Genomic DNA, 17,276 nt, shown 5'->3' with positions numbered 1-17,276 from the left:
AACACATATTTTTACATACTGCCCCTGGTTTTACTGAGGCTGGCAACCCTAATGGGGCCCCCTAGTGCCGAGTTCCGCCCCTGTCCCCATTAACCAAGTACCACAACCACCCAGTGCATAGCCCCCCCCCCCTTCTCTGTCCTGCCTCTAAGCAAGTGAGTACACTAATGTAAGGTAGGGTGACCAGACATCCCCGGTTTCAGGGGACAGTCCCCTGATTGAGTACACTGTCCCCAGACAAAATCTGTCCCCAGTTTTGTCCCCGGATTGGATTTGAACAGGGGCTGGAGCAATTTCAAAGACAGTCAGTGCAGAATTTAAAAAGAAAATTGAAATTACACTCCCCCACTCCGCCGTGCCTAGTAGCTTAGGGGTGTATTTTTTTCCATTATCTGTACCCCTTTCTGATGATCATGTGCTGGTCAGAATGGAGTGAAATTTTCTTCAGTTTCGGGTGCATGGCCATTCATCCCTGCTCGCATGTTCTTCTGCCTTGGCTCACGTCTCGGCCAGCCACCTGCCTGTTTATCTCGTTGCCTTCCATGGTGGAGTGATCTTCCTCCACACCCCGCCCAGTAGTAGCTGAGGCCCGGAGAGTGAGACTTGACAGGCTGTGAGGGCGGCGGTGGCGGGCAGAGAGTCGCTGATTGCCACCATTACTAGTAAAAAAAATATGTCCCCTGATTTCATTTTAAAAATCTGGTCACCTTAATGTAAGGGGGACTCAGATGTAAGGAGTGCTCTGTGGACTCTGAGGCCTCGTACACACGACCGAACATGTCTGCTGAAACTGGTCCGCGGACATGTCCGACCGTGTGTAGGGCCTACCGGACCGGATTCCTGGCCGAGCGGACAGGTTTCCAGCGGACAAAAGTTTCTTAGCATGCTAAGAAACTTGTCCGCTGGAAGCCTGTCCGTCGGACATGTCCGCTGGCCCGAGAACCCGCGCATGGCGTCGAAGTGATTCGACGCATGCGTGGAAGCATTGAACTTCCGGGTTCGTGCACGTCGCCGCGTCATCGTCGCCGCCACGTCACCGCGTATTCTGTCCGCGGGGAATTTGGTCTGATGGTGTGTACACACATCAGACCAAATTCACCCAGCAGACATGTCCGATGAAAACGGTCCGCGGACCGTTTTCATCAGACATGTCTGGCCGTGTGTACGAGGCCTCATGTAAGGGGGACCTTTGGGAACCCTGATTTAATGGGGAATGCTGTGAATTCTGATGTAAGTGGGGGCTTTGGTAAGCAGAAACCCCCCTTACATCAGAGTTCAATCTTATACCACAGTATTCCTCCTTCAAAAAATAAATAAATAATTGGCGTGTGCCGCTAGTGTTTGGGTTTGGCTTGAAGAAAAGGTGACAACACTAGTCTGACTCTGGTCTCTTACCTAGGTTGACCCTGCTCTTGTTGAAGGCGCTGATTGTACTCACCTTCCTGGGGGCACAGCTGATATTCCATTAGTAAGTAGATTTGTGTGCGGGGCCTTGTATGTTGGTTTCTGCTGGACAGATGATGTGGATGTCACTGGAGTGATGGCAATGGTGGCATCTCCATTCTGTAAGAAGAGCACAGACATATTTATTAAAGTGGAACTTTAGTCAGAGAATGAAGTCCTGCTATATCACTCCAGGCTGGCCCCTTTTGCAGGTATAGCTATAAAAAAAAATAAACAAATAAGTGTCTATACTGTTTAAAATGCAGTAATACACTGTCTCACCCTACTCTGCACATGCTCAGTTGCTCTCTATTTTCCGTCACTGTGCATTAAATGTAAAGGCTGATCTGCAGACTGCCTAAAGATTTACTGCTGCTCTGGGCTTCGGCAAAATGGCAGCCTCCAGCAAAAAGAGACAGGAGCGATGCTGGAGGAAATTTACAGCACACACTCATTTTGGTAGCCTAATTATTAATGTGGAATGTATGTTCCTTGCTAAAGAACATAGGGCCAGATTCACGTACAAGAGCGCCGGTGTAACGTAACCCGTTTACGATACACCGCCGCAAGTTTCCAGTTTTAGTGCCCGATCCACAAAGCACTTACCCGGAAACTTGCGGCGGTGTACCGTAAAGACGTCCGGCGCAAGGCGGGCCAATTCAAATGGGCGTGTGCCATTTAAATTAGGCGCGCTCCCGCGCCGGACCTGCTGCGCATGCTCCGTGTCTTAACTCCCGCCGTGCTTTGCGCGAAGTGACGTCATTTTTTCGAACGGCGACGCGCGTAGCGTACTTCCGTATTCCCGGACGTGTTACGCAAACGACGTTAAATTTTACATTTCGACGCGGGAACGACGGCCATACTTTAGACAGCAATACAATTGCTGACTAAAGTTAAGGCACCCAAAATGACGACTAACTTTGCGACGGGAAACTAGACAAGCGGCGACGTAGCAAACGCGAAAATCCGCGGATCGCCGTAACTCCTAATTTGCATACCCGACGCTGGTTTACGATGCGAACTCCCCCCAGCGGCGGCCGAAGTATTGCATCCTAAGATCCGACAGTGTAAAACAGTTACACCTGTCAGATCTTATGGATATCTATGCGTAACCGATTCTATGAATCAGCCGCATAGATAGAAACAGGGATATGACGGCGTATCTCATTTGTGAATCTGGCCCATAATTTTTCTATCAAGTTGTTAAGGGTAAAGTTCCGCTTTAAGAGTCATGTGGGGTAATCCGAGCAACCAATCAGGAATCCTCACTTATTAGCAGACAGAAGATTTATGGTAGATATATCCAAATACAGAAGAAAAGGGCGGGGGTAGGCGAAATAGGGGGGGGGGGGGACACCAGGGTGGTCACCCCACCCAGGCAATAGTTGTAAAGGAGGACCAACTATGACATATGTGGTAAATGGTATGACCTTTATTGTGCAGAAAAGCATATTGCAAATGATAGGGAGGCTCAATGGCCCACCCCTCCAAACAACATTAAAAACTGGTCAAAAAGAGACAACGCTGTCACAAATCAAAACACACAGGAAGTCGCTAATTATGCCAGATCAGTGATGGCGAACCTTGGCACCCCAGATGTTTTGGAACTACATTTCCCACGATGCTCAGCTACACTGCAGAGTACATGATCATCATGGGAAATGTAGTTCCAAAACATCTGGGGTGCCAAGGTTCGCTATCACTGTGCTAGATATACACATGGCAATTTGGTGGTAACCAGCGGCAGCCTGTCCATTAAGGGCGCACGGGCACCACCCCCATGTCATACCCGATCCCCTTTTTCTGAGGTCCCCCGCTGGCACCTCCTCTCCTCTAGTGCCCCCATAGAAAGCCATTTTCTATGGGAGCACTAGTGCAGGCTCACTCCTGAGCTGCCCTGTCTCATCGCAGCATTTGCTTGACAGCAGTAGGAGCAAATGTCTTCCCCTGCTGCCTCTCTGTCCTGTGAGGAGGGTGAGAGCTGCTGCTCTCATGCACATCGCTGGATCAAAAATGAGCTTGGGTAAGTATAAGGGGGGCTGGGAGTCCTCTGGTACAGAAGGTTTTAAAATGCATTAAGGTAAAAACCTTAAAGGGGTTGTAAAGGTAAAAAAAAAAATCCTAAATAGCTTCCTTTACCTTAGTGCAGTCCTCCTTCACTTACCTCATCCTTCCATTTTGCTTTTAAATGTCCTTATTTCTTCTGAGAAATCCTCACTTCCTGTTCTTCTGTCTGTAACTACACACAGTAATGTGAGGCTTTCTCCCTGGTGTGGAGTGTCGTGCTCGCCCCCTCCCTTGGACTACGGGAGAGTCAGGACGCTCTCTACATTGCAGATAGAGAAAGGAGCTGTGTGTTAGTGGGCATCCTGACTCTCCTGTAGTCCAAGGGAGGGGGCGAGCACGACACTCCACACCAGGGAGAAAGCCTGGCATTACTGTGTGGAGTTACAGACAGAAGAACAGGAAGTGAGGATTTCTCAGAAGGAATAAGGACATTTAAAAGGAAAATGGAAGGATGAGGTAAGTGAAGGAGGACTGCACTAAGGTAAAGGAAGCTATTTGTACCTGTACAACCCCTTTAAGGCTTTGGAACCACTGTAACCTGCAGCTGTATAGTTTATCTGGACATAAACTATAATTAATCAAATGCCACTTTGGCACATCACTACCTCACTTTGCCACTGATCATTAAATATGACCGTGAAGCCTTATACTGGCCACACACACATATAGATAGATTCAGGTATGGCGGTGCATACTTGCAGCTGTGTAGCTTAAGGCATTTAGGCTACGCCGCCGTAAGTTAGCGAGGCAAGTACATGTTTCACAATGTACTTGCCTGCTAAGTTACGGCGGCGTAGCCTAAAGCGGGCGGGCGTAAGGGCGCCTAAATCAAATTTGTCTGAGGGGGCGTGTTTTATGATAATGAGGCTTGACCCGACGTGATTGACGGGTTTTTTTAAACTGCACATGCGCCGTGCGCCTACATTTTCCAGTGTGCATTGTGGCTAAGTCCGCCACACGGGCCTATTGATTTCGACATGGTCGTAAACGACGTATATACCTATTCACGGACGACTTACGCAAACAACGTAACATTTTCGAAGCGGGAACGGTGGCCATACTTTAACATTACTATTCCAACTATTTGTTGGAATAACTTTAGGCCTGATAAAGCGTTACGTAAACAGCGTAAATGTACTGCGTCGGCCGGGCGTACGTCCGTGAATAGGCGTATCTACTGATTTACATATTCTACGCCGACCGCAATGGAAGCGCCACCTAGCGGCCAGCCTAAATATTGCAACCTAAGATAGGACGGTGCAAGCCGTCGTATCTTAGATATTTTTAAGCGTATCTCTGTTTGAGAATACACTTAAACATAGGTCGGCGCAGATTCCGAGTTAGGTCGGCTTATCTACTGATACGCCGACCTAACTCTACCTGAATCTAGCTAATACATTACATAACAGATTCCTCCATCCATGCTACACAGCACAGACGGACTAATCTTCTGCTGCAGCTGTTATATTTGACAGCCTGCCACCAGCTGTCAAAGTGTGCAAACAGCGCCTGCCTCTAATTGGATGCAGGTACTGTTTTCCACCCAGCTCCTTTGATTTTTCGATCGAGGGATTTCATGCAGGAGGCAGCTGACAGGTCCACTTACCGAGTGTATTTCGTCCAGTCCATTGGCAGTTGAGTACTTCTTGGACTGAAAAGAAGGAAAAGTCCTTGAAAACTTGTCCTGAAAATGTTAAATATTAGAGGAAATAAAAACAAAAATATCACAGACAGTACTCGGTTCATCAGGAACTGGCCACATCTTTGCTGACCAATAGCCAGAGATGTATTATGGCCTAGGCTGACAAGGCCCAGGCCTAGGGCGGCACTTTGCGGGGGGCGGCGAAAAAGCCCCCTGTGCTCATCCCACCCTGTCCCCCTGTGCTCATCCCACCCTGTCCCCCTGTGCTCATCCCACCATGTCCCCCTCCTACCCTGTCCCCCTGTGCTCATCCCACCCTGTCCCCCTGTGCTCATCCCACCCTGTCCTCATCCCACCCTGTCCCCCTGTGCTCATCCCACCCTGTCCCCCTGTTCTCATTCCACCCTGTCCCCCTGTCCTCATCCCACCCTATCCCTCTGTCCTCATCCCATGAAAATGACAGGAAGATTCTTAAAAAGGAAGGGGTGCGTCATATATAAAGTAGGGGGTGCGCGAGTTTCACCAGGCCTAGGGCAGCACAAAACCTAAATACACCCCTGCCAATAGCAATGCTCATACTAATGCTAATTCAAATAAAACAAGGAACATTGGACATTCTAAAGCGGCCCATAGATTAATTGAAATTCGGCCGGTTCACCAGGGACCAGACGACCTTTGATTCATTTATGACCATTACTGCTGATCTGAAGTGGACCCAACAAACTCAGCCGGCTGCAGGTGTTTCGTCAGATTAGGGGACCCGTCAGAAATTGTAACAGAAGTGACGTTCCGTTGCCGCCATCTTGCTACACTCCTCCACAGTAAGGATACAGTGAGAAGGCGGGAAGCGGACATCTTGTTACACCCATTGCATTTCATACTTATTTTTAAACAGTGCTTATATGGTGAAATAGAGTATTTAGAAATCCGTCGGACTGTTTACATGTATGTTGAATTATAAAAGCAGAGGTGTTCTGTCAGATTAGCAAACCTGTGAGATCAGCAGGCTTGCCGCTGCTTTTAAAATTCAACATCTAAACAGTCCGTCCGATTTCTAAATCCTGTATTTCGCCATATAAGCTCAGTTTAGTGTTAAAAATAAGTGTGAAATGAAAGATTCCGGTGGGTGTAACAAGATTTCCGCTTGCTGGTGTTTCATCAGAATGTGTAACGGAAGTGACGTTACATCGCCGCCATCTTGGTACACCCCGCACTCGCTTACAGTAAGGATAGAGTAGGGAGGGGGCAAGCGGACATCTTGTTACATCCACCGTAGTTTTGCATTTTACACGTTATATAATGTAATACAGTACTTAGAACTCCGTCTGACTGTTTAGATGTTGAATTTCAAAAGCAGCGGCAAGCAAAGCACTTGCCTCCTAAGTTACGGCGGCGTACCGTAAATGGGCCGGCATAAGGGCGCCTAATTCAAATGAGGAACAGGGGGGGCGTGTTTTATGTTAATGACTCGTGACCCGACGTGATTGACGTTTTTAACGAACGGCGCATGCGCCGTCCGTGGACATATCCCAGTGTGCATTGCTCCAAAGTACGCCGCAAGGACGTATTGGTTTTGACGTGAACGTAAATTACGTCCAGCCCCATTCACGGACGACTTACGCAAACGACGTAAAAAATTCAAAATTCGACGCGGGAATGACGTCCATACTTAACATTGGCTAGTCCAACTTTTTGTTGGACTAACTTTACACCTGAAAACGCCTTACGTAAACGGCATATCTATATACGCATTCTAGGCGTAAATCAGTGTATACGCCCCTAGCGGCGGCGTAAGTAGAAAGCTAAGATACGACTGTGCAGACCGTCGTATCTTAGCTAGATTTAAGTGTATCTCATTTTGAGAATACACTTAAAGATACGACGGCTTGGATTCAGAGTTACTCCGGCGTATCTACTGATACGCCGGCTTAACTCTTTCTGAATCCGGCTAAATCAGACTAAATTCGGACCGTGCCAAAACGCGGTGACGTAAAACACTACGACGAGCTGAAAAAAATGAAGTTCAATGCTTTTCGAGCATCTGAAAGATTGAAAACATGTTCTATTTTTTTACACCGATGGAAAAAAGTCCGATGGGGCCCACACACGATCGGTTTCTCAGATGAAAAAAGTCCATCAGACTTTTTTCATCGGAAAAAAACGATCGTGTGTACACGGCATTAGAAACACACCTAGGGAACACAATTAACACCTTGATCGCCCCCTAGTGTTAACCTCTTCCCTGCCAGTGACATTTATACAGTAATCAGTGCAGTTTTATAGCGCTAATCGCTGTATAAATGCCAATGGTGCCAAAAATGTGTCAAAAGTGTCCGATGTGTCAGCCATGATGTCGTAGTTCAGATAAAAATTGCAGATCGCCGCCATTACTAGTAAAAATAAAAATAATAATAAAAATGCTATAAATCTATCCCCTATTTTGTAGACGCAATAACTTTTGCGCAAACCAATCAATATACGCTTATTGCGTATAACTGATGAGAAAATTTGCTTTAAAAAAAAAAAATGGGTATATTTATTATAGCAAAAAGTACAAAATATTGTGTTTTTTGCATATTGCACTATGGCTGTTCTTTGTTTCTTTTGAGCGCCATTTATACAAGAAGTGTCATTCCTTGGAGTGAGCTGTTTGCTCTATATGTGGAATTACCCAAGATGTTTTGATGCCAAGTTTTGGATGCCCTTCTTCGCCTTCGCCTGGGACCTGGATGCCTTTACAGATCCATCAGCAGGATTCCTTCTCTGACTATCTGTTTGACCCTTGAGTCATTTTTGGAGGTGAGTGGCCGAATCATAAATTTAGCAGTTGATGTTTTATCATTTTTTTTCTTTTATCAAGTTATCCCTATGAGATTTTTACCTTTATATGAACTGACTCCTACCATGGGGCTTTAGCTGGACTTTTATTCACATTTATTTATTTGTATATTTGTATACTCTCGTCATATTCATTCTTTGAGTATATTACGTTATGGCACATTATTGAATACGCTCATCTTTATCTTTTTCAAAATTGTCACTCTTTTTTTGTTTATAGCGCAAAAAATAAATACCACCAAAAGAAAGCTCAATTTGTGGGAAAAAAAGGACATCAATTAGAGGTTGACCGATATATCGGCCGATATTTGGCCATTTTGGAGAAATAGGCATCGGCCGATTTTTATCCAAATTAGGCCGATATTTTACATGGCCGCTAGCGGTGCCACGGATCCGGAGCTAGGCCGAAGCCGCGGCCTTTCCTGATGCTGTGACCGCACAGCATCAGGAAAGACCGCGGCTTCAGGCCTAGCTCCGGAGCCACGGCCATCTTGGTACACCCAGCGCGGCGGCCCTCCTCTCTGTTTACACCCACAGAGGAGGAGGGGCCCGCGCTCGTGGGACACACACCGCTCTCTGGTGTCTGTAGCGGGGGGGTGTCTATACTGGAGGGAGAGGGGGTCTGTACTGAGAGGGGTGACACCATTTTTGTGCCAGTGCCAATTAGTGCCACTTGCCATCCAGTGCCATCTGCCAGTGCCAATATCAGTGCCAATTAGTGCCACCTTCCATCCAGTGCCACCTGCCAGTGCGATCCAGTGCCACCTACCAGTGCCAACTAAAGCCATCAGTGCCACCTGCCAATGCCAACCAGTGCTAACTATTGCCACCTGACAGTGCCAATTAGTGCCACCTGCCAGTCAGTGCCACTTGCCAGTGTCACCTGTTAGTGCCACGTACCATCTGCCAGTGCCAACTGCCAATCAGTGCCACCTGCCAATCAGTGCCATCTGCTAGTACCATCTTTCAGTGCCATCCAGTGCAACCTGCCAGTGCCAATAAGTGCCTTCTGCTAGTGCCATCTTCCAGTGGCAATTAGTGCCATCCAGTGCCACGAGCCAGTGCCACCAGAAAAAATAAAAAAATCGGCCTAAAATATCGGCCCCAAAAATCGGCATCATATATCGGCCCAGATTTCTAAATATCGGCATCGGCCAGAGAAAAACCCATATCGGTCGACCGCTAACATCAATTTTGTTTGGGTGCAACGTTGCATGACCGCGCAATTGTCAGTTAAAGCGAAGCAGTGCCAAATCGCCAAAAATGGCCTGGTCATTCAGAAGCGAAATCTTCCGGGGCTGAAGTGGTTAACGTTTTTGATCCCATTGATTTAAAAATATATATATATATTTTTTAAAACGCTTATGCTAAAAAAAACTCACTGCAAAGCTACTGGCGTTTTTATAACGTTATTATAACGTCCAGTGTGCATGAGGCCTAATTGTACATGAAAACATTAGAAACCGCAGACAATCAGGGCAGAAATCCCTCCGCTGATACACTTCTCCATGTCTTGTGTACAGGAATGGAGGGGCGCACACTATAGCTCTGTGTACAGGAATGGAGGGGCGCACACTATAGCTCTGTGTATGGAATGGAGGGGCGCACACTATAGCTCTGTGTATGGAATGGAGGGGCACACACTATAGCTCTGTGTACAGGAATGGAGGGGCGCACACTATAGCTCTGTGTATGGAATGGAGGGGCGCACACTATAGCTCTGTGTACAGGAATGGAGGGGCGCACACTATAGCTCTGTGTACAGGAATGGAGGGGCGCACACTATAGCTCTGTGTATGGAATGGAGGGGCGCACACTATAGCTCTGTGTATGGAATGGAGGGGCGCACACTATAGCTCTGTGTATGGAATGGAGGGGCGCACACTATAGCTCTGTGTATGGAATGGAGGGGCGCACACTATAGCTCTGTGTACAGGAATGGAGGGGCGCACACTATAGCTCTGTGTACAGGAATGGAGGGGCGCACACTATAGCTCTGTGTACAGGAATGGAGGGGCGCACACTATAGCTCTGTGTATGGAATGGAGGGGCGCACACTATAGCTCTGTGTACAGGAATGGAGGGGCGCACACTATAGCTCTGTGTATGGAATGGAGGGGCGCACACTATAGCTCTGTGTATGGAATGGAGGGGCGCACACTATAGCTCTGTGTACAGGAATGGAGGGGCGCACACTATAGCTCTGTGTATGGAATGGAGGGGCGCACACTATAGCTCTGTGTATGGAATGGAGGGGCGCACACTATAGCTCTGTGTACAGGAATGGAGGGGCGCACACTATAGCTCTGTGTATGGAATGGAGGGGCGCACACTATAGCTCTGTGTACAGGAATGGAGGGGCGCACACTATAGCTCTGTGTACAGGAATGGAGGGGCGCACACTATAGCTCTGTGTATGGAATGGAGGGGCGCACACTATAGCTCTGTGTACAGGAATGGAGGGGCGCACACTATAGCTCTGTGTATGTCTGTAAACAGAGGAGTGATCCCGGCTCTGGCTGTAAATCTTCCATTCATTTACATAGTTTCCTGGCAGTGTTGTGCCATGTCTCTGTGATCAGCACTGTTTATGAGCAGAGCTCTCTATAAATCTTCCCCTCCTGGTGACTCCTCTGCTCTTCTGTCCCTAATAAAACCTGACAGTGTTTACTCTCCTTATGAATAAAACCATCACTCAAGTCTTTTAACCACTTCACCGCTAAAAAAAAATAATTAAGTGACTGAGGATTCTGGGTAAAATCTGTATATTAGACATTTTTCACACATTGGGCTGGATTCACGTAGATCTGCGAATTTTTACGGCGGTGTAGCGTAAATACGATACGCCACCGTAAAAATGCTCAGATCTACGTGAATCCAGCCCAATGTGTGAGGCAAGTACTGTATTCACAAAGCACTTGCCTCCTAACTTACGGCGGCGTAGCGTAAATGGGGCCGGCGTAAGCGCGCCTAATTCAAATGAGGATGAGGGGGGAGTGTTTTATGTAAATGATTGGTGACCCGGCGTGATTGAAGTTTTTTACAAACGGCGCATGCGCCGTCCGTGGACATATCCCAGTGTGCAATGCTCCAAAGTACGCCGCAAGGACGTATTGGTTTCGACGTGAACGTAAATTACATCCAGCCCCATTCACGGATGACTTACGCAACTGACGTAAACTTTTCAAATTTCGACGCGGGAACGACGGCCATACTTAACATTGGCTACGCCACCTAGGGGGCAGCTTTATCTTTACGCGGCGTACCTCTTACGGAAACGGAGTATCTTTACTGCGACGGGCAAGCGTACGTTCGTGAATCGGCGTATCTAGTCATTTACATATTCTACGTCAAAATTAACGAAAGCGCCACCTAGCGGCCAGCGGAAAAATTGCACCCCAAGATACGACGGCACAGGCCGTCGTATCTTAGCTAGGTTTAAGTGTATCTCAGTTTGAGCATACATTTAAACTTACGACGGCTTAGATTCTACTGATACGCCGGCTTAAACTCTTTGTGAATCTAGCCCCTTATTTTTTTTTTTCTTTTGCCCATAGGATTGGGGAGGAACTTTAAAGATTGATATTGTAAAAGGTTGCGGTAAAGACACATATATTTTAACCACTTCAACCCCAGAAGATTTGGCTGCTCAATGACCAGGCCATTTTTTTTTGAGATTCGGCACTGCGTCGCTTTAACTGACAATTGCGCGGTCGTGCGACATTGTACCCAAACAAAATTGACGTCCCTTTTCCCCCACAAATAGAGCTTTCTTATGGTGGTATTTGATCACCTCTGCGGTTTTTATTTTTTGCGCCATAAACAAAAGAATAGCAAAAATTTTGAAAAAAAACAAAACACAAAGGGGGTTATTTACGAAAGGCAAATCCACTTTGCACTACAAGTGCACTTGGAAGTGCAGTCGCTGTAAATCCGAGGGGGACATGCAAGGAAAATAAAAAAACAGCATTTTAGCTTGCACAGGATTGTATAATAAAATCAGCAGAGCTTCCCCTCATTTCAGATCTACCCCTCAGATTTACAGCAACTGCACTTCCAAGTCAACTTTGCACATTTCCCGATCTCTGCAGCCGTGGATCTGGAAAATGTCTCACTGCTTGTGATAAGCGCTCCGCGGTGCTGACTTCCTGGCGGGCCCTGCACATGCGGTTGCGAACACGCCTGAGCTCATCCTTGCTGATCACTTACTGCGTTTATTTACAAAAGGAAGGGGCCAGTAAATGACATAAGGGCCAGGGCAGCAGGGGGAATCTGTGCCACATGGGGTGTTTATGGTGTGCACAGGCAGATCCGGAACACCCTGTGCGCACGACTATGGTGCACAGTCTATTGCATTAGGGTGTGCACCTCAAACACATACTGTATGTGTTAGAGCTGCATGATTAATCGCGATCTCGATTCACCCCAACCCCCCCCTGCGCGCGATCTCCAGGCCAGATGACCCGCAATTTTCGGGTACGGCCATAGGAAAGTCTCCGGCTTCGGCCTAGCCCCGGAGCGGCGGCCATTCTCATTTTTCCCAGAATTGTGCAGCTCTAGTATGTGTGCGTGCAAATGTATACATACTGACGGTGTCAGTAGGGCAGTGGATGGTGTTAGTACGGCAGAGATTGGTGTCAGTAGGGCAGTGGATGGTGTCAGTAGGGCAGTGGATGGTGTCAGTAGGGCAGAGATTGGTGTTAGTAGGGCAGAGGATGGTGTCAGTAGGGCAGTGGATGGTGTCAGTAGGGCAGAGGATGGTGTCAGTAGAGAAGTGGATGGTGTCAGTTGAGCAGTGGATGGTGTCAGTTGAGCAGTGGATGGTGTCAGTAGGCCAGATATTGGTGTCAGTAGGCAAGAGATTGGTGTCAGTAGATGGTGTCAGTAGGGCAGAGATCGGTGTCAGTAGGGCAGTGGATGGTGTCAGTAGGGCAGAGATCGGTGTCAGTAGGGCGTGCTTGTATATATATATACTGACGGTATCAGTAGGGCAGAGATTGGTGTCAGTAGAGCAGTGGATGGTGTCAGTAGGGCAGAGATTTGTGTCACTAGGGCAGTGGATGGTGTTAGTAGTGTTTATTTGTATTAATTGTTTTTTTACAATTTTATTATTGTTTTTACTATTCTTTTTAGGAGCCCCGTTAGGGGCTTTGGTGAAATATCAGGGATTTAAACAGGGGTAATCTGCGCCTCATTGGGTGATTAGGGTGTGCCCAGGCACATGTGGCACACTCTGTGCACACACACCTATGGAAACACTTTAAGGGGTTAATGAATGAAAGCGTGAAATGGGGCTGTGATATACCTTCTGGACATGACACAAGCTCTCCTCCAGGGCTCCCAGGAGCTCACTGTCTGGCAATTCCGGCGCTGTCTCTGTTCCTCCTGAGGGTTCCATCTCAGCACCATGAAATGGGACATCTTCCATTCCACTCGTTTCTGTGCCAGCCAATCTTGGCGACATCGAGGGTTCCATTAGCGTTTTTTGATTGTGGAAATCTAGTTCTTGTACCTGGGGATCTTCCCCTGCTAGGTGAGACACCTGGGTCACGCTCATTGAATTCTGACCTTCATCTGCCTGTAACTGGGATACATTATCTGGGATACTTCTGTCCTGTTCAGTCCACTGTAAGACTGGTATTTTTAGGAGGCTTACTTCTTCCGACTGGGCAACTTGGAATTCTGGGATATCGGATTGTGGTTGTTTGCCATCATTTATGCCTATGTTTGTTAGGGTACACTGAGCCATTTCACTGCATGTGCCGTTCAGTAGCGTCTCTTTAGTGCCGTTCAGTAGCGTCTCTTTAGTGCCGTTCAGTAGCGTCTCTTTAGTATCTTCTGCCTTACCGGAGTTACTTGTCACTTTATTGCTGGTAATTTTCTTCACATTGATGCGGTCACTGGACTTTTCAGATTCTGCTGAACTTCTTTCTGATTGTTTTCGGAGGTCTGGAGGGCATTTATCAGTGAATGAAGTATCTGTGATATCGCTAGTGTCCAACTCAAGAAGCTTTATTGAGAAAACACCAGGTGCACACTGAGTGGCTGGTTCTATACCAGGAGACTGGACTGCGTCTGTGATGAATGTCTCCTGTTCTGCTGAGCTACATACAGCATTCGTCTGACACGGGTCTCTCTGGTGACAGGGTATGAGCACCGCAGTCAGAGGCAATGGAGGAGATTCTTCCAGGTTACTGGCCTGTGTTGGTCCAATAGTGGGAGTCTTAAAGAAGAGAAAAAAATTTAAATAAAATGCACTTTATTTATCATAAATGCTTAGCAACATAAAGATGTCTTGCACCATGTGAACAAATTGATGCAAAGCAAGCCAAAAAAATTAAAGGGGCTGTAAACCCTTGTGTTTATTCACCTTAATGCATCCTATGGGGCTGCCGGTAACGGCACACAGACTAAAGCAACGGCACATAGGTGCCATTGCTTTAGTTTGCCCCAGGGGGATATCTCCTAAACCGTGCAGGTTTAGGAGATATCCTGGGTAGCTACAGGCTAGCGTTAATATAGGCTTACCTGTAGCATAACATTTTTTAAAGGGTTTACAACCACTTTAAGCAAGCCATACATAATACAATTTTGTTTCCGTCAACCCTGGGTTGCAGGAAAGAAAATTGCTTGATTGCCCCATTAACACAGTCAGTGTTGATGGGGGAATGTCTCCTGCTGCGCTATTGTATTCTGACAGGGGGAGGTTTCAGGGGGAGTTTAGTATAACTTGATCACCAATATGGGAAGGATAACTTAGCAGAAACTAACCATCCAAGACACAGGTTGTGCATCATCGCACTGCGATATCCTCAACTGAGAGGAACACAAGTTCTCCCCTGGATTCTCATAGTCCTGGGTGCTGGGGCCTGTTGTTTTTTGATTGCCTTGAGTCTTCTGAAGGCCAAAAGTCTCCCGAGGGTCTGTAATTTTTTGAGGGCTTGGAGTCTGCAGGCAGCCTGGAGTCTCCAGAGGACCTGGAGTCGGCTGGGAGACAGGAGTCTTGTGAGGATCTGAAGTCGTCTGAGGGGTTGGAGCCTTTTGGGGGCCTGGAGTCTTCTGAAGGCCTGAAGTCTCCTGAGGGTCTATAGTCTTATGAGGGCTTGGAGTCTTCAGGTTGCCTGAGGTCTCCTGAATCTCTGGAGTCACCTGTGGGCCTGGAGTCTTTAGAAAGCCTGGATACAACTGAGGGCTTGGATTCTGTAATGTGCCTGGAGTCTCCTGGGGGTCTGGAGTCACCTGAAGCCCTGAAGTCTTCTGAAGGCCTGGAGTCTCCAAGTCTGGTGTCTTCTGAAGGTCGGGAGTCTCCTGAGGGTCTGGAGTCTTCAGGTCTGGAGTCTTCTGAAGGCCTGGAGTCTCCTGAGGGTCTGGAGTCTTTTGAAGGCATGAAGTCTCCTGATGGTCTGGAGTCTCCAAGTCTGGAGTCTTCAGAAGGTCTGGAGTCTCTTGAGGGTCTAGAGTCTCCAGGTCTGGAGTCTTCTGAAGGCTTGGAGTCTCCTGATGGTCTGGAGTCTTCTGAAGGCCTGAAGTCTCTTGAGGGTCTAGAGTCTCCAGGTCTGGAGTCTTCTGAAGGCTTGGAGTCTCCTGATGGTCTGGAGTCTCCAAGTCTGGAGTCTTCAGAAGGTCTGGAGTCTCTTGAGGGTCTAGAGTCTCCAGGTCTGGAGTCTTCTGAAGGCTTGGAGTCTCCTGATGGTCTGAAGTCTTCTGAAGGCCTGGAGTCTCTTGAGGGTCTAGAGTCTCCAGGTCTGGAGTCTTCTGAAGCCCTGGAGTCTCCTGATGGTCTGGAGTCTTCTGAAGGCCTGGAGTCTCCTGATGGTCTGGAGTCTTCTGAAGGCCTGGAGTCTCCTGACGGTCTGGAGTCTTCTGAAGGCTTGGAGTTTCCTGAGGACCTGTAGTCTTCTGAAAGTTTGCAGTTTCCTGAAGGCCCGGAGGCTGCAGAAAAGGATCCCGATCTGCATCCATGTTGCTTGTCTCTGTACTCTTTTTGATAGGACACCGGAACCCTGACAAAGAACTGAGAGTTATATCTGAATTGTGTGACAGGTGTGACAACACAACCATAGTGGGTCTGACATAAAATGACAATGAAACAGCCTAGAGAGAGCAGGCCCAAATTTTGACTGCATATTGAATGAATAATTATCTGAACCTTAACACAAGAAAAATATTATTGTTATTATTAAGGCTTCAAGGAGTTGTAAAGGAAACATTTTTTTTTTGCCTAAAATTAATGTCTGCAAGGTAGACAGACAGAATAGTGTAATGATTCTGTTAAAAAACGAGTAAATGCCTATTAAATTCCTTCATCTATATCACCTCCGGCATTCTAGTTTCTGTTCTCTCATTCACTTCCTGGTTTGCGGCGCTCGTTCATGTAAGAACTACATTTCCCAGTATGCATTGCGGCACACCCAGTAATTCACACCTCCTTAAAAGTCTCTAACACGTAGAGATCATCCTGCCGCACAGATGTAGTTCCCAGGAGGGGGCGAGCACGTTACTGACCACCGCAGTAAAGCCTCCCTTCACGGTGGTGAGTAACAATCAGACAAGCAGGAAGTGAACAGAACAGAGAAGAAATAGAGCAACTTCTGAGCAAACACGAACAATGAGGAAGTGAAAAGAGGAATGTCTGCAGGTAAAGGATGCTTATTATGAAAAAAAAATGTTTTTCCTTTACAACCCCTTTCATGTACACGGGACGTTTTAAAACCTCTCCTGAACGATTTAACATGACAGATAGTAACCAACGTTTAAAAATGTCTATTGTTCCGCGTTTACATGCCGCGTTTAGAATTGTTTTTTACATTGAAAATAGTCAATCAGTGGAAGAAACGCAGGTAAACGTGGGTTACCATGTTTACAAACATCTGGCGTTTCAAATGCCTCTGAACATCTGTCCTGAACCCCTTTTTTTTGCATTCCAAAAAATGCTTCTAAACTCAACTGCCTAGAAACGACTATAAACGACCCTGGGGTAGATTCAGGTAGATTTGCGCAGTTTTTACGTAGGCGCAGGGCACCGTTTTTGCCCTGCGCCCCCCGCAAATTATCTGCGCTACCCTTGATTCACGGAGCAGTAGCTCCGTAAATTGCGTGGGTGCTCCGGCAATATGCCCGGCGTAAGCGCGCGCAATTTAAATGATCCCGTAGGGGGCGTGGGTCATTTAAATTAGGCGCGTTCCCGCGCCGAGCGTAGTGCGCATGCTCCGTTGGGAAAATTTCCCGACGTGCATTGCGGTAAATGACGTCGCAAGGACGTCATATGCTTCAAAGTGAACGTGAA

At 47.3% G+C, this 17,276-nt stretch overlaps 1 protein-coding gene across 3 annotated transcripts in view; it reads right to left on the bottom strand.

Annotated features, from left to right (window-relative positions):
• The window catches only part of BRME1 (break repair meiotic recombinase recruitment factor 1), a 51,255-nt gene that overhangs the window by 21,718 nt on the left and 12,261 nt on the right, over positions 1-17,276 (bottom strand). For 2 of the 3 annotated variants that reach the window (XM_040346605.1, XM_040346603.1), the window contains exons 2-5: positions 14,762-15,993; positions 13,296-14,213; positions 5,117-5,194; positions 1,439-1,563 (exon numbers count right to left, since the gene is read on the bottom strand). In XM_040346605.1, the coding sequence (XP_040202539.1) occupies positions 1,439-1,563; positions 5,117-5,194; positions 13,296-14,213; positions 14,762-15,993 (2,353 nt within the window). The remainder of the gene's footprint in view (positions 1-1,438; positions 1,564-5,116; positions 5,195-13,295; positions 14,214-14,761; positions 15,994-17,276) is intronic. The other variant, XM_040346604.1, reaches the window with a different exon arrangement.

This window comes from Rana temporaria, chromosome 3 (genome assembly GCF_905171775.1).
Source record: "Rana temporaria chromosome 3, aRanTem1.1, whole genome shotgun sequence".
NCBI lineage: Eukaryota > Metazoa > Chordata > Amphibia > Anura > Ranidae > Rana > Rana temporaria.
This window is presented reverse-complemented; position numbering and strand designations above follow the sequence as displayed.